At 53.3% G+C, this 24749-nt stretch overlaps 1 protein-coding gene across 7 annotated transcripts; it reads left to right on the forward strand.

The window, feature by feature from the left end:
* Window positions 1-8275: 8275 nt before the first annotated feature.
* On the forward strand, window positions 8276-24453 carry CCDC120 (coiled-coil domain containing 120). Of its 7 annotated transcripts, none has more exons than XM_019019336.3 (11): window positions 8276-8414; window positions 16478-16636; window positions 16754-16844; window positions 16987-17120; window positions 18382-18522; window positions 18891-19185; window positions 19557-19619; window positions 19975-20149; window positions 20268-20366; window positions 21697-22611; window positions 23066-24453. In XM_019019336.3, exons 3-11 carry the CDS (start codon window positions 16796-16798, stop codon window positions 23178-23180), a joined length of 1986 nt encoding a protein of 661 aa, XP_018874881.1. In that variant the 5' UTR covers window positions 8276-8414; window positions 16478-16636; window positions 16754-16795; the 3' UTR covers window positions 23181-24453. The 7 variants fall into 7 exon arrangements, with proteins under 7 accessions (XP_018874881.1, XP_055231711.1, XP_055231712.1 ...); XM_055375736.2 differs by lacking the exon at window positions 8276-8414 and adding an exon at window positions 8456-8637 and having other exon boundaries at window positions 16478-16577; XM_055375737.2 differs by lacking the exon at window positions 8276-8414 and adding an exon at window positions 8456-8637 and having other exon boundaries at window positions 16478-16520.
* The last annotated feature ends 296 nt before the right edge of the window (window positions 24454-24749 follow it).

Genomic DNA, 24749 nt, shown 5'->3' on the forward strand with positions numbered 1-24749 from the left:
TGAGGTCAGAAGTTCAAGACCAGCCTGGCCAACGTGGCAAAACCCTGTCTCTACTAAAAATACAAAAAAATTAGCCAGGCATGGTGGCGTGTGCCTGTAATCCCAGCTACTAGGGAGGCTGAGGCACAAGAATCGCTTGAACCCGGGAGGTGGAGGTTGCAGTGAGCCGAGATCGTGCCACTGCACTCCAGCTTGGGAGACAGAGCTAGACTCCGTCTCAAAAAAAACAAAAACAAACATGTAAGAATGGCTAATTTTACAAAAGAAGAAAGAGGAGGGTCCGGGGGGGTGGTTCCCACCTGTAATCCCAACACTTTGGGAGGTCAAGGTGGGAGAATTGCTTGAGCCTGGGAGTTTGAGACTAGTCTGGGAAACATAGGGAGACCCCGTCTGTACAAAAAAATTTTTAAAAAATTAGGCCGGGCATGGTGGCTCACGCCTGTAATCCCAACACTTTGGGAGGCTGAGGCGGGAGGATCACGAGGTCAAGGGATTGAGGCCATCCTGGCCAACATGGTGAAACCCCGTCTCTACTAAAAATACAAAAATTAGCTGGGCATGGTGGCACGTGCCTGGCCTGTAGTCCCAGCTACTTGGGAGGCTGAGGCAGGAGAATCTCTTGAACCCAGGAGGCAGAGGTTGCAGTGAGCCGAGATTGCACCACTGCACTCCAGCCTGGGGACAAAGTGAGACTCTGTCTCAGAAAAAAAGAAAAAAAAAAGAAAAGAAAAGAAAAGAAAAATTAGCCAGGTATGGTGGTGCACACCTGTGGTCCCAACTACTTGGGAGGCTGAGGCAGGAGGATCGCTTGAGCCTGGAAAGTTTGAAGTTGCAGTGAGCCGTGTTTGTACCACTACCCTCCAGCCTGGACGACAGAATGAGACTCTGTATCAATTAATCAATAAATAAAACTACATACTGTCTGATGAAAGATGCTACAAAGTTAAAAGACTTACAACAGACTGGCAACAAATATTTACAGCAGTAGAGCCACAGAGTAATTATCCTGTCACACATCCCAATCCTACAAACACCAGCTTCACACACGCATCTCAAATGTCTCCATGACAGGTGATATCCCATGACACCCTGCATGATATGCCTACCCTGCATCTTTCTGGGTTTCTCTCTCTCTTTTCTTTTTCTTTTCTTTTCTTTTTTTTTTTTTTTGAGACAGAGTCTCGCTCTTGCCCAGGCTGGAGTGCAGTGGCACGATCTTGGCTCACTGCAAGCTCCGCCTCCCGGGTTCACGCCATTCTCCTGCCTCAGCCTCCCCAGTAGCTGGGACTACAGGCACCCGCTAACATGCCCGGCTAATTTTTTTGTATGTTTAGTAGAGACGGGGTTTCACCATGTTAGCCAGGATGGTCTCGATCTCCTGACCTCGTGATCCGCCTGCCTCGGCCTCCCAAAGTGCTGGGATTACAGGCGTGAGCCACTGCACCCGGCCTTCTTTTTTCTTTTTCTCTCTCTCTCTCTTTTTTTTTTTTTTTTTTGAGATGGAATCTCGCTCTGTCACCCAGGCTGGAGTGCAGTGGCACTATCTCGGCTCACTGCAGCCTCTGCCTCCTGGGTTCAGGCGATTCTCCTGCCTCAGCCTCCCAAGTAACTGGGATTACAGGTGCCCGCCACAGCGCCCAGCTAATTTTTTTTGTATTTTTAGTAGAGACAGGGTTTCCCCATGTTGGCCAGGCTGGTTTCAAACTCCTGACCTCAAGTGATCCGCCTGCCTCGGCCTCCCATAGCGCTGGGATGAGCCACATGCCCGGCCCTAGTTTCTATCAATATCTCATTCTCAACTTTCTCAATACTTGCACCCCTGCCATATAGTTGGAGTTCCTTTTTTTCTTTCTTTCTTTTTTTTTTGGAGACAGGGTTTCGCTCTGTCATCCAGGCTGGAGTGCAGTGGTGCGATCTCGGCTCACTGCAACCTTATCTGGGGTTTCACTGCAAGACAACTTCAAGGTGCTGTGAAGGAGACATGTGGAGCGAAGTGGGAGGGCAGCTGGATGGTGAAGTTGGGGGTATTTAGGGATAGATATGAGTGGTGATTGAAGGTGGCTTGGGGGTGAGTTTGGGTTCTACAACAGGACAGTTTGCAGGCAATTGAAGGATCATTTGAAGGTCTTTGGGAGGAATGGGGCTTCAATAAGACAGTTTAAGAATGCAGGTGGGAGCTATTGGGAGGGTGGATTGGGAATACGGTTAATGGGTGGAGGATGGTTTGGGGTACAGTTGGAGGGAATATAGGAAGATGGGTTTTTAGAGATAGAGTTCGGCCTTCTGTAAGGTGGTTTAAGGAACAGATGTTAACTGTCATAAGATGGTGTGGTAGGCTGAATAATCCCCTCCACCCCTGCCAATATATTTATGTCCTATGTCCTAATCCCTGGAATTTTTTTTAATTAATTAATTTTTTTTAGACGAAGTCTCACTCTGTCACCCAGGCTGGAGTGCAGTGGTGTGATCTTGGCTCACTGCAACCTCCGGCTTCCGGGTTCAAGCCATTCTCCTCCCTCAGACTCTCGAGTAGCTGGGACTACAGGCAGGCACCCGCCACCACGCCCGGCTAATTTTTTGTATTTTTAGTAGAGACGGGGTTTCACCGTGTTAGCCAGGATGGTCTCGATCTCCTGACCTCGTGATCTGCCCGCCTCGGCCTCCCAAAGTGCTGGTATTACAGGTGTGAGCCACCGCATCCGGCCAAGGAACTCTTTTTTTTTTTTAAGAGTCTTGCTCTGTCACCCAGGCTGTAGTGCAGTGGTGTGATCTCAGCTCATTGCAACTTCGTCTTCCTGGTTCAAGCGATTCTCTTGCCTCAGCCTCCCAAGTAGCTGGGATTACAGGCATGCTGCACCACGCCCCATTAATTTTTGTATTTTTAGTAGTGACAGAGTTTCACCATGTTGGCCAGGCTAGTCTTGAACTCCTGACCTCAAGCAATCTGCCTGCCTCTGCCTCTGCCTCCCAAAGTGCTGGGATTACATGCATGAGGCACGGCGCCTGCCCCCTCACCCATTTTTTTTGTTTGTTTTTTGAGTCAAGGTCTCACTCTGTCACCCAGGCTGGAGTGCAGTGGCATGATCACGGCTCACTGCAGCCTCCATCTCCTGGACTCAAGCAGCCCTCCCGCCTCAGCCTCCCGAGTAGCTGGGACTACAGGTGTGTGACAGCATGCCTGGTTAATTCCCTGGAACCTTTGAATGCTACTTTATGTGACAAAAGGACTTTGCAGGTGTGATTAAGGATTTTGAGATGAGGAGATTGTTCTGGATTAGCTGGTAGACCCTAACTGTAATCCTAAATGTTCTTATAAGAGGTAGGCAGAAGCAAATTCGACTGACAGAAAAGGAGGAGGCAATTTGACCACGGAGGCAGACTGTAGTGATATGACTGCCAAAAGCCAAAGAATGCCTGAAGAGGCAACAGATAGTCCTTTTTGTTTGTTTGTTTGTTTGTTTGTTTGAGATGGAATCTCACTCTGTCACCCAGGCTGGAGTGCAATGGTGCAGTCTTGGCTCACTGCAACCTCTGCCTCCTGGGTTCAAGCGGTTCCCCTGCCTCAGCCTCCCAAGTAGCTGGGACTACAGGCGCCCTCCACCATGCCTGATTAATTTTTGTATTTTTAGTAGAGACGGGGTTTCGCCATGTTGGCCAGGCTGGTCTGGAATTCCTGACTTCAGGTGATCCACCTGCCTCGGCCTTCCAAAGTGCTGGCATTACATGTGTGAGCCACCTCACCTGGCCTAAAGACAATTTTTCCATGGAGTGTGGTGGGGGATGGTTTCGGAATGAAACTGTTCCACCTCAGATGATCAGGCATTAGTTAGATTTTCATAAGGAGAATCTTGAAAGCATGTAACCCGGATCCCTTGCATGCACAGTTCACAATAGGGTTTGCTCTCCTATGAGAATCTAATGCCACTGCTGCTGTGACAGAAGCTGGAGCTCAGGTGTTAATGCTTGCTTGCCTGCCACTCAGGCTCCTAACAGGCCACTGACTGGTACTTGTCCTTGGCCCAGGGGTTGAAGATCCCTGCCTTATAGCCTCCAGAGGGAGTGCAGCTCTGCTGACACCTTAATTTTGGCCCAGTGCAACTGATTTTAGACTTCTGGCCCTTAAAACTGTGAAAGAATACATTTCTGTTTTTTGTTTGTTTTTAAGAGAGGTAGCTATTTATTTATTTATTTATTTAGAGATGGAGTCTCGCTCTATTGCCCTGGCTGGAGTGCAGTGGCATGATCTTGGCTCACTGCAACCTCCACCTCCCAGGTTCAAGCGATTCTCCCACCTCGGCCTCCCTAGTAGCTGGGACTACACCATGCCTGGCTAATTTTTGTTACATTTTTTTAGTAGAGACGGGATCTCGCCATGTTGTCCAGGCTGGTCTCAAACTCCTGGCCTCAAGTGATCCGCCAGCCTGGGTCTCCCAAAGTGGTGGTATTACAGGGGTGAGCCACCGCGAATTTCTGTTTTTGTTTCTTCTTCTTTTCTTTTCTTTTTTTCTTTTTTTGTTTTTTTTGAGATGGAGTCTCGCTCTGTCGCCAGGCTGGAGTGCAGTGGCGAGATCTCGGCTCACTGCAACCTCCGCCTCCCAGGTTCAAGCGATTCTCCTGCCTCAGCCCCACGAATAGCTGGGATTACAGGCATGTGCCACCATGCCCGGCCAATTTTGTATTTTTAGTAAAGACGGGGTTTCACCATGTTGGCCAGGATGGTCTCCATCTCTTGATCTCTTAATCTGCCCACCTTGGCCTCCCAAAGTGTTGGGATTACAGGTGTGGGCCATCCTGCCCGGCCCTCTTTGTTTTTTTAAGCCACCAAGTTTGCAGTAATTGGTTACAACAGCCACAGGGAAGAACTACAGATGGCTTTGGGGAAGAGTTGGGGGTCACTGGAAGGACGTAGGGCTACGTTGGGGGTTACCAAGGGCAGTTTGAGAGTATAATTAGAGGCTGTTGGAAAGCATTTGGGTGCAGTTGGAGCCATCAAAGGGAAAATTGAGGTGGGATTTCGGGGGTCATTGGAGGGTGGATGGGAGGTATAGTTGGGAGACTGTGGGGAGGTAAATGGGGAATGTTTACAGGTAGCATTGGGTGCTATTAGAGGGCAGTTTAGGGTGTAGTTGGCAGTTCTTGGAGGGTGGTTTGGGTGGTATTGTTGGGAAAAATTGAAAGATGTTTTGTGGGTGTAGTTGGTCATAATTTAAGACAAGGTTGGGGCTGGGCGCAGTGGCTCACACCTGTAATCCTATTACTTGGGGAGGCTGAGGCGGGCAGATCACCTGAGGTTGAGAGTTCGAGACCAGCCTGACCAACATGGAGAAACCCCGTCTTTACTAAAAATACAAAATTAGCCGGGCGTGGTGACACATGCCTGTAATCCCAGCTACTCGTGGGGCTGAGGCAGGAGAATCGCTTGAACCCAGGAGGCGAAGGTTGCAGTGAGCAGAGATCTCACCATTGCACTCCAGCCTGGGCAACAACAGCCAAACTGCATCTCAAAAAAAAAAAAAAAAAAAAAAAAAAAGACAAGGTTGGGCATGGCGGTCAGTGAAGAGTGGTTTGAGGTTACAGTCTGGGTCTGCAGTTCTGGGACCAAAGGAAGGTAGTTAGTGGGTAGAGTCATGGCTGGGGCTGTTGGAAGGGGAATTTTAGGGGTGGGGTTTGGAATTGTTGGAGAGTAGTTTAGAGTTAGGTTTGGGTATTACTGAAAAGGCATTTTGGGGATATTCTTGGGAGTTGATAAAGGGCAGTTTGAGGATGTAGAGCAGACTGCTGGAAGGTGGTTTAGGGGTGAAGATGAGGCTCGGGAGGGAAGTTTAGTGATGATATGTGGGGATTATAGAGTGGTCTGGGGTACAGTTGAGGGCTGGTAGGTATGGTCCAGTGTGCAGTTTGGGGGTCTGTTTTGAAGTCTGGATGTCAGAGGGGTGTTTTGAGTTGTGGTTGAGGAGCTATTGGTGGGTAATTTGGAGAGAAGTTAAAGATCATTGGATAGACTACTGTTCAGCAATAAAAGGAACAAACCACTGTTACATGCTATCACACGGATGAACCTCAAAAACACCAAGCTAAATGAAAGATGTGAGACACAAAAAATCCACATATTGCATTTTTATGAAATGTCCAAGAAAGGCAAATTTATAGAGACAGAAAGTAGATTTGTGGTTGCCTATGGTTGGGAATGGGAATGGCATTCAGTCATGAGGGATTTTTTGGGGGGTAATGGAAATGCTCTAAAACTGGGCTATAGCGATTGTTACACACTTTGGTAAATACTTTTTTCTTTTCTTTTCTTTTCTTTTCTTTTTTTTTTTTTTTTTGAGACAGAGTCTTGCTCTGTCGCCCAGGCTGGAGTGCAGTGGCATGATCTCAGCTCACTGCAACCTCCGCCTTCCAGGTTCAAGCTATTCTCCTGCCTCAGCCCCCTGAGTAGCTGGGATTACAGGTGCCTGCCACCACGCCTGGCTAATTTTTGTATTTTTAGTAGAGATGGGGTTTCACCATGTTGGCCAGGCTGGTCCTGAACTCCTGACCTCAGGTGATCTGCCCACCTTGGCCTCTCAAAGTGCTAGGATTACAAGTGTGAGCCACTGTGCCTCACTTAGGTAAATTTACTAAAGTTGTTGCATTGCACACTTAATCGTGGATGACTTTTATGGTACATAATTATCATTATTATTTTTTGAGATGGAGTCTCACTCTGTTGCCCAGGTTAGAGTGCAGTGGCACTATCTAGACTCACTGCAACCTCCACCTCCTGGGTTTAAGCGATTCTCCTGCCTCAGCCTCCTGAGTAGCTGGGATTACAGGTGTGAGCCATCATGCCCGGCTAATTTTTTGTATTTTTAGTAGAGACGGGGTTTCACCATGTTGGCCAGGCTGGTCTTGAACTCTTGGCCTCAAGTGATCCACTCGCCTTGGCCTCCCAAAGTGCCGGGATTACAAGTGTGAGCCACTGTTCCCGGCCTGGTACGTAAATTATATCCCAGTTAAGTTGTTTTAAGAAAAAAATCACTGAGAGTGCTTTGTAATTTAGGTCACTTAAGTATGATCCAGGGTGCATGTAAGTCTTTGGAGGGCTTAGGGGACACATTTGGGGCCACTGGAGTATGATTTGGGAGCCCAGTTGGGTAACTACAGCAGGATGGTTGGTGGCTATTCGGAGGTACAGTTGAGGACTGTTGGAGAGTGTTTGAGGTGCAGTTTGGGTCAGTGGAGTGTGGGTTAGAGGCGTAGATGGTGCTGGAGGGTGGCTTGAAATGCAGTTGAAAGACCACAGAAAGTGTAGTTGGGTTATATGGCACAGTGATAGGGGCTGTTGGAAGGTAATTTTGTGGGGATACGAGGGGAGGTCAATGAAAGGTGGCTGGGTAAGAGGGGTCCATGGAACATGGTTTGGAGGTAGTGTGCGTGACTGTTGGAATTATTTTGTGGTGCAGGTGAGGCCCACGTTGAGGGTAATTAGGAATGTTTGGGCTGGTGTTGGGGGCTCCTGGAGAGCCATTTTGGGTCAATGGAGTATGGTTTGGAGGGTACACGGAGAGGAGCTTGGGGTCAATGGAGGGTGTTACGGGTGCACATTGGAAGTAGATAGCAGGTGATTTGGACATGCTGTTTGGAGGGTAATGGTTTCAGGGCTGATTGCAGATGGTTTGATGGAGCAAACTGGGGGTAGTGTAAGGTAGTTTACTGCTACAGCTTGGGTGTCCATAGAGGGTGGACTGGAGGTACCGCTTGGAATCAACAGACAGTAGTTTGGGGATATAATTTGGAGGATAATGGAGGTTGGTTTGGAGTGCATTTGAGGAACAACAGGGAGGGTAGCTGGGGTTTACAGGTGTGGGGATAGCTTACAGAGAGCAGCTTGGGGTACTGCTTGAGGGTCCCTGGGGGACGACCTGGGGTGAGGGGCGCCAGTAGGCTCCCTGAGGGGCGTGGCCTCGGCGAGGGAGGGCTCCGCCGCCCTCGAGAAAGCGTGTGCGCACGCGCTCCCAGCTTGTTCGCTCCTGGCGCTCCCAGGGCAAGAAAATCGAAGACCCGAGCCGGCGCCTGCGCACTTCGTCTCCGCCGCTGCTGTGGTCTCGTGCCCCGCCCCCCGGTCCCCCCACCCCCTAGGCTAGGCTGAGCGGCGGAGGTGGCCGTGCCGCTGGAAGCGGACAGACCCGAGTTAGAGGTGGGGGCGGGGGTCCATCGCCCGCGGCCGGGCCGGCGCTCCCCTCCTACCCTCCCCGCGACCCCCGTCTGGCCCCCACGGCTAACGGTAGCGCAGCCGAACACGGCCCACGGGCAGGGCGCCGAAGAGGAGCAGGCGCGCGCCCGGGGACGAGCAGGGCGCAGTGAGGGAGGGGCGCGTCCACTGCCCCGGCCCGTCGACACCGACCCCGCCTACCGCGGCGCGGGGACCCTTGGTGAGTAACCAGCCCCGCCTGCGGAGGAAGGGAGGGGACAGGGTGGGGTGAAGGCCCGGAAACGCCGACGGGGCGTACCTGCGCGCGCACCCGCGACCTCTGACCCCGTGGCCTCAGCCCTGACCCCTTACGACCTGACTACATCTTTTTTAAACCTCAACCCCTGCTGGCCTTGGCCTCAGGACCTTCCATCCGAGCCCTGACCTAACCATATTCTGGCCTGGTATGATCCTCAACCCCTGTTTTGTCCCCCTAAATCCAGTCCTGACCCCAAACCCCATCCAGTTATGTCCTGGGGATCTTTGACCTGACCCTGATCCTTGCCTGACCCCGTCTCATCTCTGAAACATCTTGCCCTATCCTAATGCCCAACACTGACCCCAGTTTCTGTCCTGACGCTTGAGCTGTCTGTTCCCTAAACTCTTATCCAGTCTCCAAACCTCTTCCAGTCATGTCCTGTCCCCCTAACCACAATCTGGTGTAGTTCTGTCCTGATTCCTGCCCTCTAACTTCTGTCCTTTCTCTGCACCCTATATGATATCCTCTCCTGTATACTCGTGATCTGCATCCTGGCTCACCACCTTCGTCTCCTGCCTTGTCCCTGCTCCTGACTCTGCCCCGTTTTTCCCTCTTTTCTTGTCCCATCACCATACTCATTCCTATCCTCATTGTGTCCTGATCTTTTCCTGTTCCTGACCTCCATCCTGAACCTGCCCTTTTCCTTGTCCCCTCCTTTGACCACTGGCTTAGCCTTTCCTAGTCATGTCTTCTGACTGCTGTTCTATGTTAATCCTGACCCCTGCCCTGCTGTTTTGTCTCTTTCTTGTACTTTGTCTCTGACCCTTGTCCTGTGAACCCCACCTTATCCCATCCCCTGGCCAGTGTTCTGGCTCATTCCCCATCCTGCCTCTTGACCTCCATCCTGCGATAACTCTGGCTCTATCTTGTCCCCTACACTCCTTCCTGTTCTGTCCCTTCCCATCCCAGCCCCAGGGTGTTCTTCCTCTTACCATGCCCCTCCACCCTGTTCAGATCTTCTTCCTTCCTAATATCCACTTGCCATCCCTTCTGAGCCCAGGACAGGGGTCCCATTATACTGTGCCCGGAACTTGAAGATTCTGCTGTTCCCAGGACCTCCGAAGTACATCCCAAATGCTTCTCTTAGCAAGAGCAAGCAGCCCTATGTGCCCTGCGTGGCTGATGGGGGTTTTTGTGTGTGATCTCCCCTATCCCCACCCTAGTGATCTTACATAGAGCTTACATTTCTCTTCCTGCCCCAGGAGGGCATGCAACTGTTCCTACGCCCCTGCCCTCCGCAAGTGTGAAAGAATACCCTAAATTATTCAGTGACTCTCTGGGAGTCTGAGAGGTCTGGGTCATGTTTCCAGTCTTGCTGTGTTGGGGACTGCCTCGTGTTGGGGGGAAGAGTTAAGAAAATATGAAGAGATGGGGGACCCAGGGGTATGTGTGAATCTTCTAGGCCATGTTTGATTCTGGGTGCATGATCCCTGCTTTCCTGGCCTGAAAAAGAAGAAGTCTATTCTAGGCCAAGGCTTCGGGACTTGGTATAGAGGAGGGATGGGGTCAAGGATTCATCCTCCTTCTCTCAGTAAGCAATAAAAATCTTGGTACTAAGTCCACTCCACCTCTGTGGGGCTTGTCTGTGGGGGAGAAGGCCAGGCAGTCACTGGATTTAAGAATCAGGCCTATCCAGTGGTAACAGTAACAACAATAATGCAGTGTTCCCCTCATTGTCCGAATCTCCTTGATTCTGAGGATGATGGGGAGAACTTGGATAGCTAGAGGGTAATGTGTTACTCAATTGGGTTTCGTTCCTGCATTTCTCATAGAGACTAGTGAGTTTGAATAACTAGATGCCAGACCTATCTTATCCTGAACATCTATCCAAACCTATTGATAACAAAACAAGCATTCCTCACTTTCCCAATCTATTTGGTACCTGAATTCTGAGAGGGAGAGTGCCCAAAGTTCAGACAGTGAAACCTACCAAGTTATTTGAAGGTATTTTGTTTTCACATCTTACATAGTGAGTAGGGAAAACTGAGATAATGAAGAATAATGACTAACTAAAAAATGTATCCGAATCTATGAGCTTTCCTGAGCTCCAGGGACAAGAGTTGGGATAGTGAGGGTACCCTGTTATGTAAATGGTTCCTGCATTTTGTTTGGAGGGTAAGGAAAGTTCAAGAATGAGGGATACCAGTCGTATCTCAAAAATGTTTCTGAATCCATTCAGTTCTTGCATTTGGATGGTGAGAGTTCAGACAAGTTCTCTGAATGTATTTGGTTCCTGCATTTTTGATGTTGAAAAAGGAGAGGTTGGATCATGAGGGAAACAGCTCTGTTTCAAATATGTCTCATTTGGTGAGCAGGGAGGGTACCGTGTCTAGATAGCAAGTGGGATTTGGAAGCTGAGGGATACCAGTTCTGTCTCAAAAATGCATCTGAGGCCGGGCGCGGTGGCTCACGCCTGTAATCCCAGCACTTTGGGAGGCCGAGGTGGGTGGATCACGAGGTCAGGAGTTCGAGCCCACCCTGGCCAAGATGGTGAAACCCCATCTCTACTAAAAATACAAAAATTAGCTGGGTGTGGTGGCACGCACCTGTAATCCCAGCTACTCAGGAGGCTGAAGCAGGGAACTGCTTGAACCCGGGAGGTGGAGGTTGCAGTGAGCCGAGATCATGCCACTGCACTCCAGCCTGGGTGACAGGGTGAGACTCCGTCTCAAAAAAAAAAAAAAAAAAATTGCGTCTGAATACATTTAGTCTCTGATTTTGGATAGCAAGAGTTCAGACAAGTTATCTGAGGAAAAACAACTGTTTCAAATGTATCAAGTGAGACTGAAGGACACCAGCTCTGTCTGGAAAAAATGTGTCTGAATGTATCTACTTGATTCCTGACTTCCTGTGGGGAAGAATACTTGTAACTGTGACAGCCAACATACACTGAGCTCTTACCAGGCACTGTTCTGCACAAGCTTTAAATGTATTAACTGATTTAATGCTCACAATAGCCCCGTGAGGTACATACTGTTATCATCGTCCCCAGTTGACAGAGAGGCACAGAGAGGTTAAGTAACTTGTTCAAGCAGTCACACAGCTAGTAAGTGGCAGAGCTGGGTTGAATCCCAGACTCACCATTTACTAGTGATAGCAGGGTCACGTGAGGCCCAGGGCCCAGCTGGGGTAGGGCTTAGAGGTTGGGTCCTCTTCGAGGCTATTAAAAGTCATGGACCAGGGCAATGATGTGTGTTAGTGACTGCCCCATTTGTCTGCCTGGCCCAGGAGGTCCAGTTACCTGCTCTCCCCCAGTTACCCCCACAACAGCCCACCTCTGTGTGAGTGTATTAATTGTTGTTAGTAAGAGTCATTAATGACATGGTGTGTTTCCTTGCACTTTGAAATGCCTTTCAAAGTTACTTGGGGCCTCCATTGTCTCTGTAACCACCTTTTACCCATTTTACAGATGAGGAGACCTAAGCTTTGAGACTCAATCTACATTGCCAGCCAGATTCTCATCCCTCTTGGCTCTGATTTTATTACTGTCTCGCTTCCCAACATCTTTGGTGGCCCATAAGAGGTGGGAGAGGCTGTGGCCGAGAGGACACTCCCCAATGCCCACCTTACCACTGCCCGCCCCAGGCAGTGAAGGGGGGAGGGCGATGAAAGGGGCCTTTGTGTTCCATGCTGGAAATCTCACACCCAGGAAGAAAGGTGGGCAGGGATGGCGGGAGGCCTTAATAGTATGAGTCTGGGGCATTGCTGATTCAGAGCGAGCTCCTCTCTAGGCTCAGCCCATCTGCAGCTTTTCTCACTTCAGGTCATGGTGTGGGCTGCTGCAGGGGTCTGGGTAGGGCTTGGGCCCTGGGTCACAGAGCAGATGGTCCTGAATGGAGCACAGGATGTGTGCTGTGTGCCGAGACTGGCCCAGAGCTCAGGTGGTAGTGGTGATGGTGGTGGTGGTGATGGTGGTGGTGGTGGGCGGGGTGAGGGGAGGCAGGGACAGTACGTCGTAAGGACTCAAAGCTCTCATTTCGTTCTCTGGCATGAAGCCTGACTCTCTGAAGAAGAGAGACCCAGCATGGATGTGAAGAAGCATGAGCCCCCTTCCCTACTTCTCCTTCCCACTTGCAGGAGTAGCCTCTGTCTGCCTCCCAGCCAGGACCCAGCCCCCGGAAATTCTGATTTCACCTGCTCTTCTGCCACTGTGATCTGAATCAGGCCTCTTCACCTTTCCAGGCCTCAGCTTCTGCATCTATAAAATGGCTGTGAGGAGGCTGGGTCTGTGCCATCTTGCTACCTTTGTAGGAACCAAGAGGGATCAAAACCCATAAGTGTTTTGTAGGGTGTAAGTTGTGCTTGATTTATTGAGATTATTTCTTCTGGAGCCACAGAAGGATCTTGAGACCTGACCTCTCCTTAGAAAGGTTGACTTCCTCTGTCCCCAACTTGGGAAACTATTATTCCCCAGTGAGGGTGGGAATTGCCCCAAGGCCTTCTACCACTGCCTTGCCCTGGGAGGAAAGGGTAGGGGCCTCAGAATGTGATGCTTACTGCCAAGACACAAAAACCCAGTTTACACCCGAAGCCTCCCATGTACTTTACAGCTCCCCACACCTCTATGGCCCAGATCCAAGTTGCCCCTTGGGTGGGCAGCGTCTAATCCTCTGGGAATTTGGGCAGTAGGAGAGGCAGCTGCTACTCCCACCACTCTCAGCCCTTCTTCCCAGTTTTCTGCTAAGTGTATGGGGTGAGGAGGCACAGGCCTCCATGCCTGGCCAGTTTTAAAAAAAATTTTTGTAGAGATGGGGGTCTCATTATGTTGCACAGTCTGGCCTTGAACTCTTGGCTTCAAGCAATCCTCCCACCTCAGCCTCCCAAAGTGCTGAGATTACAGGCACCAGCTACCCTGCCTGGCCCAGGCTGTCTTCTTAGACATGCTGAGCACCCTGAGTGGACCTGGCCCTGAAACCGCCCCCAGGGGTGACCCTAGTCCTGGTGGCAGACAGGCAAGGGTTAAAAGGTGTGGGCCGGCCCAGTTCCTGGCCAGGTAGGCTGGGCCATTACCTAGTGGGAGGTGGCCAAGGCATCTGCCACTGCTGCTCACTGCCACTACCAGCCGGAGCCAGGGCCTGGTCGAGACAACTATTTTTGAGGTATCTGAGGCTACCCCACAGCACTCTTTGGCATTGGTGAGCACCTGGGAGCAGTGGGCCCAGGGTGCGAGGGGGATAAGGGCATTGGGGATCTGGGGCAGGGTGTACTGAAGTTCCCTTCGGTAGAGAGCTAGGTCTGTTGGAGAGGCACACCAACAATGCAGGGCAGGGTGGTGGTGGGGGGGTAGGGGGGCAGTGAGAATGGAGGGCCTGAGGACAGGGGCAAAGCCCAAAACACCAATTTCCTTTCCTGGCACCAAGCCGATTCCCGGCCGGAAATGGACGAGGAGGGATCGGGGAAAAGAGAAGTATGAGTCCCCACTTCTCCACCCTATCCCTGCTTCCTTTCCTCCCGCCCAGGAGTAGCCTCTGTCCTCCCCCAACCCAGGGCCCAGCTCTCCAAGAAAGACCAGACTGGGCTACTAAGAAACCATTACTCAGGCACCTGCCTGCCTATGCCTGATTTGTTCACTGCAGTGGAGGAAGCAGGGGTTCTGGGGAGGGTAATGGCCCAGACATTGAGATTTTGTATTTGCTCTAATAGTGGCAGGATGTGGAAATGACCCCCCAAGTGTTGGGGTGCCACCCAGGTGAGGTATCTTGGTTGTAAACAGTTATTACAGCCAGGAATTTCTTTCTCGGCTGTGGTGTCAGAATGGCAGACCTGAAAAACCTGCCGGGTCCGCCTCTGGGTGTGGGGGGTGCCCTCTACTGCTCTCCCGCTGCAGCTGGTCCCTGGGACAGGATGGGGGCCATGGGGTCACTGGTAGGGGGAGACCTGGGGTTGGTGTGGGGGTGTGCTGGGGAGGGGTTTGCTGGGATCCCTTTCTCGCCATCTGGGCGGGGATGAGGCAGCTCCAGGCCCCAAGGCAAGTATGCAGAGGGCAGGTGAGCGGAGGCAGAGGCTTAGGAACTGGGTGTGGGGGTGTGGGGCGTTGACTGTGTCTAGCCTGCCCAGTGACCCCATGACTCATACTCTAACTATGTCCCCCCGAGGTCGGGCTGATAGGGAGGAGTTGGGGTTCCTGTGTGGACCCTGTCTGGACTTCCAGGACACTCTGAGAAATTAGAGGAGAAAGGATCTGCTGGGCGCAGTGCCTCACGCATGTAATCCCAGCACTTTGGGAGGCCGAGGCGGGTGGATCACCTGAGGTCAGGAGTTCAAGACCATCCTGGCCAACATGGTGAAACCCAATTTCTACTAAAAATACAAAAGTAGCCAGGCATGGTGGCGTGCACCTGTAATCCCAGCTACTTTGGAGGCTGAAGTGGGAGAATTGCTTGAACCTGGGAAGTGGAGGCTGCAGTGAGCCAAGATCGTGCCACCACTGCATTCCAGCCTAAGTGACAGAGCCAGATCCTATCTCCAAAAAAAAAAAAAAGAATCGAAGCAGCCCAGCATGGAATTGGGATTGGATTGGGACCAATGCTGGCAAGGGGGACCGTGGATGGAGTTGGGTTCCTGTGGGGGTAAAGGAAGGTTCCAGGGAGCCCTGGGAGAGTTCCTTGGGCCTAAATGGGGGCTGGGAAAGTTGGAGCCCCAGTGATCTGGGATGTGGAGGAACCCCTGCCATGCTGGGAAGTGTCAGACCTTAGATGAGTGGGGATGTGGGGCCTGGGTTTGTCAAAAGGCTTTAGGGACTGATCCCCACCCCTGCTGTTGAAGGCAGGGCACCACTGCTTCAAGAGAGGGGTACAGGCCCTATGGGGCAGGCAGGAGGACTGCAGTGAAACATGACACCTTACAAGCAGCTTGGCCTCACCCCACAATACACAGATGGGGAAGGGGCTTGAACTCATGCCTCCTTGGTTGGCTGGGTCTTCCTCACACCAGGCTAACATGTCATGACAAGCTGCCGACTTCAAGGTAGGTGATAATGGGAGCTCTGTGGCCCCATAAAGCCCTCCCAGTCACCTGCCACCTAGGTTAGGCCAGGTGGTGGGAGGTGATGTCACTCAGCTGCCCAGCTGGGGACTGAGCATGATGTGGAAGGAAGGGAGCAAACTCCAGAGGAGGGGTGGCCAGCCAAGGCAGGTTCCATGGTCAGCTGAGCCATCGGGGGCAGAGAAGGAGGCAGGAGGCAGGTGGTTTGTTATTTGCAGCTGTGGACTTTGCTTCTCACAAATCCCAGCAGGAGGACTTCCCTACACTAGGCTCAGGACAGGCTGTCATGGTGAGAGGGGCTGGAGGGACCCTGGGTCAAGTGAACATTCTCCTTGCTGCACTAGAGCTACAGAATGGAGTTGGGACAAGCACAGACCCACAGATCTGAGCTTGAACCCTGGCTCCACCGCCTCCTCATTCACTTACTCTATCTTTTATTCATTCAGCTGGCACCCATTCATTGAGCACTTGTGTGTACAGCCATGTTCAGGGTGCTGGTGATGCTGCTGAAAATGGGACAGATAATGTTTCCTGTCCTCGTCGATGTTCCAGGAGGCACAATCTCTTGTTGGACAACCGTTTGTGAGAGGATATAACTGTGGAAGTGATAATTAAGTTCTAGAATGATAAGTGTGATGCAGGGGCTGGGGTGGTGAGAGGTTGAAGAAAGCACTTCAGGCAGCATCCACAGCCTGGGCAAAGGCCCTGAGGCCTGAGGGACCAGGGAGCTTATGAGGAAGTTGGTGGAGTTAGAGCGGTTCTCATGAGCGAGAGTGTAGGACCAGAGAGGTGGGCCTGGGTTATATCTGTGGCTATGGGCCAGTTATTTCACCTCTGTGCCTTCCTTTCCTCATCTCTAAAATGGGGATACGAATCTTTCCGGGTGGCTCTGAAGATTGAGTGTGGCATCATAGGTAACTGTTGCAGGCACCCAGGTGTTGACTGCGTGTCCATTGTTGTTATAGTTGGTTGAATCTGTCCCATTAATTCTCCTTCCCCAGGCAAGACTCGTGGCTGTGACCCATGGGCCTCTGAGGAGGCGTTGTAAGTCCGCCCAGCTCCCCACTTGCTGTGCTCTCACTCAATGCGAAGGGAACCAAGGTACCAGGGCCAAGTGGGTCCAGACATCCACACGGATTCTGAAAGGGCAGGTCAAGCAGGCACGTGGGGCCCAGGTTACCCCTTATTCCCCGCTGTGGCATGGGAAGCTGGGAGGGGCTGGGGGTTGGGGTATCATGGGATGTGCTTCCTTAACGGCTCCTGTGTGTCACTGCCAGACTTTGTCCAGCCATCAGCCACGGCCTCTCGACAGCACCAAGATGGAAGTCAAAGGTCAGCTGATCAGCTCTCCTACCTTCAATGCCCCAGGTCAGTGGCTGCTTCCCCTCCTGGTGCCTCCACCCCTGCTCTGAATCACCACCTGCTTGCTCGGGAAGAGTCGGTCCCTTGCCCCACAGCTGCTCCAGAATGCCCTGGCTGTCCCACTGATCTTTGCTCCCTCTGTGTCCAGCTGCCCTGTTCGGAGAGGCTGCCCCCCAGGTGAAGTCAGAGCGTCTGCGGGGGCTGCTTGACCGGCAGCGGACCCTGCAGGAGGCCCTGAGCCTGAAACTTCAGGAGCTCCGCAAAGTGTGTCTCCAGGAGGCGGTGAGGGCCTGGCTCTAGGGGTATCAGGCGGGGAGGTTGGGAGGAGGTGAGGAGCTGGGGCCCCTAGGTAGACAGACTTGGGTGGCAATTCCTCAACCACTTGTCTTGGCTGTAGATTCCCTGTCACCTACTTTCTCCTCAAAGCTCAGCTTAGATGTGTTAGAATGAATGAAATAGGGTGGGCGCTGTGGCTCACGCCTGTAATCCCAGCACTTTGGGAGGCCGAGGCAGGTGGATCACCTGAGGTCGGGAGTTCGAGACCAGCCTGACCAACATGGAGAAATCCCGTCTCTACTAAAAATGCAAAATTAGGCTGGGCGTGGTGGCTCACGCCTGTAATCCCAGCACTTTGGGAGGCCGAGGTGGGGGGAACACGATGTCAGGAGATGGAGACCATCCTGGCTAACACGGTGTAACCCCGTCTCTACTAAAAATACAAAAAATTAGTCAGGCGTGGTGGCGGGCACCTATAGTTCCAGCTACTCGGGAGGCTGAGGCAGGAGAATGGCATGAACCCGGGAGGCGGAGCTTGCAGTGAGCCGAGATTGCACCACTGCACTCCAGCGTGGGCGACAGAGCAAGACTCTGTCTCAAACAAAAAAAAAAAAAAAAGCAAAATTAGCTGGTGTGGTGATCCCAGCTACTTGGGAGGCTGAGGCAGGAGAATCACTTAAACCCTGGAGGTGGAGGTTGCGGTGAGCTGAGATTGCGCCATTGCACTCCAGCCTGGGCAACAAGAGCAAAACTCCACCTCAAGAAAAAAAAATATGGTAATACAGGCCCACTGTTGACAATTTCAAATCCAACAAACCTCAGAAAACAGGTTCTGTCCAAAATTTGGCAGCACAGTCTGACCTGAACTGGCACAGGGTGATCTGTAGTTTCAGTTTACCCCTCTTACTGTGAATGCCCACAGTGTGCCGGAAATAATACTACAGCTCAGACCACGCAGCCACAGCCCCTGAAGGGAGTTATATAATACGTAGGATCTCGATGGTGTCACCTTTATAAAAACAAAACAATTCTGGATTCCAAAGCAGGTCTCCCTGCCTCCCATGCCCACCACCCCAGGGGTTTGGGCCACTGAGGTTTGGGCACACCTGCCTAGTGGAGATACTGGTAGGAGGGAGGGGAGTATCGTGCATGGTTGCTGAGCAGGGCCAGGCTCCTGGTAGGACTTCTGTAGCTTCTGGGATCATTAATGCTTCACCCCATCCTTCCAACTAACCCTTGGTAGTCTCTGACCCCTGCCTCCCACCAGGAGCTGACTGGCCAGCTGCCCCCTGAGTGCCCACTAGAGCCTGGTGAACGGCCCCAGTTGGTCCGCCGGCGGCCCCCCACAGCCCGCGCCTACCCTCCACCGCACCCCAACCAAGCACACCACTCCTTGTGCTCTGCTGAGGTGAGCAGATGGGTGTGGAGAGCAAGAGGGTGGGGAGAGGGGACAGGTACAGAGGAGTAGCCAGGAGGAAGGTGTGGGGAGGGGGCTTGTGGCCAGGTGAGGGAGAGGCTAAGATGAAAAGGAAAAGGGCTTCTGGAGTTAGGTTCCTGCGATGAGGGAGGATGCTGGTCCCTAACTGTCAGGACAGGCCTCCCACCCTAAGGAAGATGAACAGACCCAGCCCTTCACCAAGAGAGGCCCTGACACGCCCCCTCCCCCGGGTGAATAGGTCTGAATAGGCTGCAGGAAGTGCAGGCCAGCCTCTACTGGGTTTGGCCCCGCCAGGTCCCTGTTCCTGGCCATTTCCAACATTTGGGTGGGCCCGACAGGAGCTGGCTCTTGAGGCCCTGGAACGCGAGGTGTCAGTGCAACAGCAGATCGCGGCGGCCGCCCGCCGCCTGGCCTTGGCCCCTGATCTGAGCACCGAGCAGCGCCGGCGCCGGCGCCAGGTCCAGGCAGATGCACTGAGGAGGCTGCATGAGCTAGAGGAGCAGCTCGGGGATGTCCGGGCCCGCCTTGGCCTCCCAGTGCTCCCGCTGCCCCAGCCACTGCCACTGTCCACGGGGTCAGTGATCACCACCCAGGGAGTCTGCCTGGGCATGCGTCTTGCTCAGCTCAGCCAAGGTGAGCATCCCCTGGTGAGGGTGGGAGAGTGGACACTGGCAAATGGACGTGGTAGGGCTGGGATGGGTGACTGGCCGGTGAAAACCGGGAGGTAGGCACAACTCAAGTGGCCCAACCCGTGAGAAGAGTTGCGACAAACTGGCTTACCGGAAAGGACAAACTGTGGGGGACTGATGAATATCTGCCAGGACAGTCAGGAACCAAACTGGGGTGGTCTTGGGCTCTGGTAAAAGCAGATTCTTGGGACGGGAACAGGATGAGGCGGAAACTGGCCAGAAGGTGGCCCAAGTAGAGGTGCCCACCCAGTGGTGTAAGGGGGCAGCACCCAGGCCTGGGAGTGAGAGGCCCACTTCTCCCCCTCTCACCTGTAGAGGACGTAGTTCTGCACTCAGAGAGCAGCTCCCTCTCAGAGTCTGGGGCCAGCCATGACAACGGTGAGGACTCCTATCCCCCAAACCTGCCCCCGACTCCTACGTCCCTTTAGCCCATCCCCTTTATTCATCCGACCACATCCTGCATGATCAGCCCATCCTTTGATGCCCAGCCCCTCCTGTGCTGCTTCAGCTTCTCCTTAGCCATGCTCCATCTTCCTATGGGTCCCCCATCTTCTTAGCCTCACCCCACCCCAGCCCCACAGCCCCAGAACCTACTTGTCAGCCTTAGTTCCTCCTCAGCCTGCTTAACCTGTCCCAGCACTTTGCCCCTCCCCATGGCCTTGCCCCCCAGCCTGTCCTGCCCCCTCTGGGCCCCCCTCATTGAATTCTATCCCACTTGCTCTCTTCCACTCAGAGGAGCCCCATGGCTGCTTCTCTCTGGCCGAGCGCCCCTCACCACCCAAGGCTTGGGACCAGCTGCGGGCAGTATCTGGGGGGAGCCCTGAGCGGCGAACCCCATGGAAACCACCTCCATCAGATCTTTATGGGGATCTGAAGAGCCGGCGGAACTCTGTGGCCAGCCCCACCAGGTGAGAATGAGCCCCTCCTCCCCTCCGCAGGAGCTGGGAATGGGATAGCAAGCCTGGGCTGGCAGAGGGTCTGCTGGTCGGTACAGTCTCTAACCTAGGCCCGCCTGTCTCTGTCTAGCCCCACACGCTCGCTGCCCAGGAGTGCCTCCAGTTTTGAGGGGCGAAGTGTGCCTGCCACCCCTGTCCTCACCCGGGGCGCTGGCCCCCAGCTCTGCAAGTAAGGGGAATCTGAGGGTGGGCTGGAGGATCAGAGGGGAGGGAACCATTAGTTCTCACTGGAAGCTTGAGGACAGCATTATCAAAAGGTGGGATGGCTGGGCGCAGTGGCTCACGCTTGTAATCCCAGCACTTTCGGAGGCCGAGGCGGGCGGGTTACTTGAGGTCAGGGGTTCAAGACCAGCCTGACCAACATGGTGAAACCCTGTCTCTACTAAAAATACAAAAATTAGCCAGGCATGGTGGGGCATGCCTGTAATCCCAGCTACTTGGGAGGCTGAGGCAGGAGAATCGCTTGAACCCGGGAGGCGGAGGTTGCAGTGAGCTGAGATCAACATCATGCCATTGCACTCCAGCCTGGGTGACAAGAGCGAAACTCCGTCTCAAAACAAACGAAAAAACAAAAGGTGTGGGACATGGGAGGCTGGGCATTAAAGGTGAGCAGGCATCTCGGTGGATAATGGGGTAGGAGTCAGTCTCCTCATTTGTGAAATGGAAATAATAATATCTGCCTTTGAAAGACATGGACATAATAAGTTCTGGTTAACATATACTGAGTGCCTGCCATCTGCTAGGAATTAGTGTTTTACGTGGCATCAACTCATTTAATCATAATGAGATCCCTATGAGGTAGGTGCTATTGTTATTCCCATTTTATAGATGAGGCAAGTGAGGCACAGAAAGGTTAAGTAACTTGTTAGTAAACTGAAGTCCTGGAGTTTGAGCCCAGGCAAGTTTTACTCTAGAGTCCATGCTTTTAACCACTGTCCTCTGCTGCTTCTTAAACAGAGTGCCTACTTTCCCCAGGCTCTGAACAAAACCAAGTCCCCGTCCTTGTGGGGCTTGCATTCTGTGAACAGTGGCTGTTGGGATGGTAGCTTTGGATGGTTCATACGTATGGTCGGATAGAGAATTCAGGCAGGGTTTTACATGTGAGCCCTAAGGCCTAGGACTTAATCCTGGAGGCCGTGCGAGCCATGAGAACGGCCTTAGCAGGGGGAGGGGTCAGCTGGATTAGGAACAGCCCCCTGCCCGGCATCTACTCTGCTAGCCTTTCCTCTGAGTCCCTACACAGATTTACACCTCCCTTGGAGCTAACAGTGCCAGGCCTCCCCCACGCATTTCTACCCCTGACCGCCTGGCCTAGGATAGAACCTCAGCTGCCCTTTACATGTCACTACCTGCCACCTTTATACACACAGCTTCCAACCCTGGGCCCATTTGGAGATGTGAAAGTGAAGGCTTAGAAAGGGCTGGGGTAGGGAGGGCACTGCACGCCTTCTGCCTGATTTTTCTGACCCTATTCCCATGACCCTCGCCTCTCACCCCAGACCTGAAGGCCTTCATTCTCGTCAGTGGTCCGGCAGCCAGGACTCCCAGATGGGCTTCCCCCGGGCGGACCCTGCCTCCGATCGCGCCTCCCTCTTCGTAGCTCGCACCCGCCGCAGCAACAGTTCTGAGGCCCTGCTGGTGGACCGGGCCGCTGGTGGGGGAGCTGGCTCCCCGCCTGCCCCTCTGGCTCCCTCTGCCTCTGGCCCCCCAGTCTGCAAGAGCAGTGAGGTGCTGTATGAGCGCCCCCAACCAACCCCTGCCTTCTCCTCCCGCACAGCAGGCCCCCCAGACCCTCCCCGGGCCGCCCGGCCTAGCTCAGCTGCCCCTGCCTCCCGAGGTGCCCCCCGGCTCCCACCTGTGTGTGGGGACTTCCTCTTGGACTATTCCTTGGACCGGGGCCTACCCCGCAGTGGCGGTGGAGCAGGCTGGGGGGAGCTGCTGCCTGCAGCTGAGGTCCCAGGACCCCTCTCCCGCCGGGATGGGCTCCTCACCATGCTCCCCGGCCCACCACCTGTGTATGCAGCTGACAGCAACAGCCCCCTCCTCCGCACCAAGGACCCCCACACCCGTGCCACCCGCACTAAGCCCTGTGGCCTGCCCCCAGAGGCTGCCGAAGGCCCTGAGGTGCATCCAAACCCTCTGCTGTGGATGCCCCCACCCACCCGTATCCCCTCGGCTGGTGAACGCAGTGGCCACAAGAACCTGGCTCTGGAGGGGCTGCGGGACTGGTACATCCGGAACTCGGGACTGGCTGCGGGGCCCCAGCGCCGGCCTGTGCTCCCTTCCGTGGGCCCGCCACACCCACCCTTCCTCCATGCCCGCTGCTATGAGGTGGGCCAGGCGCTGTACGGGGCCCCCAGCCAGGCGCCACTCCCACACTCGAGGAGTTTCACGGCGCCCCCTGTCTCTGGCAGGTATGGGGGGTGCTTTTACTGATGGGTAGGGGGTCTCGTAAGGCAGATGGCAAAGATATCCAGGCCAGGGAGTGGCTAGTCATGATAGCTAATGAATTGGACCATGAGGAAACTAGCTGCTGTGATGGCACAGGGTCACTCTACTGCACATGACCTGCATTAGTCCATGGGGTCCTGGTGGAGGGGATCTTGGGCACTGGTAGCAGCAATTCTTTATCAAGTTATAGGCTGAAGATGAGCCTTGAAGCCAGGGTGCCGGGAGGAAGGGACATCTCATGCCCCTTGCTGTTTTCTTCCTTTTTTCTCCATGCCCCAGAGCCTGAAAGTGCTGTCCTGTGCCTGCCTCCACCTCTTTAACGAGCCTCTTTTCCTTTCTTTTTCTGTGTCTTGTCTGTCTTTTCCTCTTCTTGTCTTCCCTGCCCTGTCCTCCGGATTCCTGCTACCCCTTCTAAAGATACTACGCGGACTTCCTGTATCCCCCGGAGCTGAGCGCTCGTTTAAGTGACCTGACGCTAGAGGGGGAGCAGTCCTCCAGTTCTGACACCCAGACCCCGGGGACACTGGTCTGACCCCTTCTGATATGTCCCTTGTTGGCCTGGGCACGATTCCAATCTGGGGAGCACACAGCTGACCTTGCTGGGCCCTGGGGTGTGGTTGCTCTCAGTCCTGAGCGGAGTGCGCCAACCTAATCTTCCAAGGCCCCTGGCTCCCCGTAGGCCCAGGAAGGTGTCTGACACCCTGCTTCTTCTCTCACACTGTGCTGGGGACTGGGGGCCCTCAGCCAGCTTAAAAGAGGGGGGATGATGTCATGGGGACCCCAAGCCCCTTCCTCCATTTATGTTTACAGTTGTGACTTAGGTATTCACTGTCTTCCTCCAACACTAGGCGTTTTACAAAAGGGAAGCTGTGATCTCATCTGGTTGGGTTCATTCCTGTTCCCATGCCCAACCAGGTTCCATTCAGGAACCCCCTCCATAAAATGGACCATATCGGGTCTCAGGGCCATTTAGGGCAGCCAGGAGACTCCGGTGTGAACAGAAATCCCTGCCACGCATCGCCAGGGCAGTTGTTGGGGCAGTGGGCTCTCTGCCCACACTTGGAAGGACTGCAGTCTGGGTGGGATGCCTGAAAGAGCCCAACCCCGTCTGTGCCTATGGCCTCTGCCCTGACCACCCCCAGTCAGGAGGCCCCACAGGAGGGGTAAAGGGAAGAGCCATCAGGTGTGCTGTGTCCTGGGATCCTGTGGGGGTTGAACTTGGCATCTACCAGATCTGGCACCCGGTAGATGCCAGTGAAATCGTCAGGTGAGGTCTGCCTACGGGCCACGGGCCACTCACCACTCACACCTTCCTTGGCTTTCCTTCCACCCTTTTTTTTTTCTCGAGACGGAGTCTTGCTCTGTCGCCAGGCTGGAGTGCAGTGGCGCAATCTCAGCTCACTGCAACCTCTGCCTCCTGGGTTCTCCTGCCTCACCCTCCCGAGTAGCTGGGATTACAGGCACACGCCACCATGCCCAGCTAATTTTTGTATTCTTAGTAGAGACAAGGTTTCACCATATTGGCCAGGCTGGTCTTGAACTCTTGACCTCGTGATCTGCCCGCCTTGGCCTCCCAAAGTGCTGGGATTACAGCCGTGAGCCACTGCACCCAGCCCCAATCCACCACTTTTTAAGCAAACCCACACATGTTGTGTTTTCTATGATACCTGTCTGTGATTTTCGGAGCTGGGCGTTCCCCTACCCCCTTTTCCTGGCGTTAAGCTTTTCTTTTTATACCAGTGGATCTGGACCCAAGACATTACCCACACTGGAAGGGGATTTGTATAATAAATGTGTAAACTGAACCCATGTGTTGCTGCTTTGTCTGCCTCACCTTGAGGACCCACACCTCTAGTCAAGACCAGATAATATATTTTTGCAGGAAAAAACATACCTTGGGAATAGCCTGTGATAGTGTCATCTGTTTTGACTTTACTTGCTTTGTGATGTGGGGCAACTTCTTTGCCTGTCTGCACTCAGATTTCTAGCCAACCTCAAACAATAACTCTTGGTAATATAAATGGTGATAACAAAGACTCTGTCCTTAACCTCCCTATACATTTTTTAAAAATTTTTATTTTTTTGAGACAATGTCTCACTC

This window comes from Gorilla gorilla, chromosome X, assembly GCF_029281585.2.
Source record: "Gorilla gorilla gorilla isolate KB3781 chromosome X, NHGRI_mGorGor1-v2.1_pri, whole genome shotgun sequence".
NCBI lineage: Eukaryota > Metazoa > Chordata > Mammalia > Primates > Hominidae > Gorilla > Gorilla gorilla.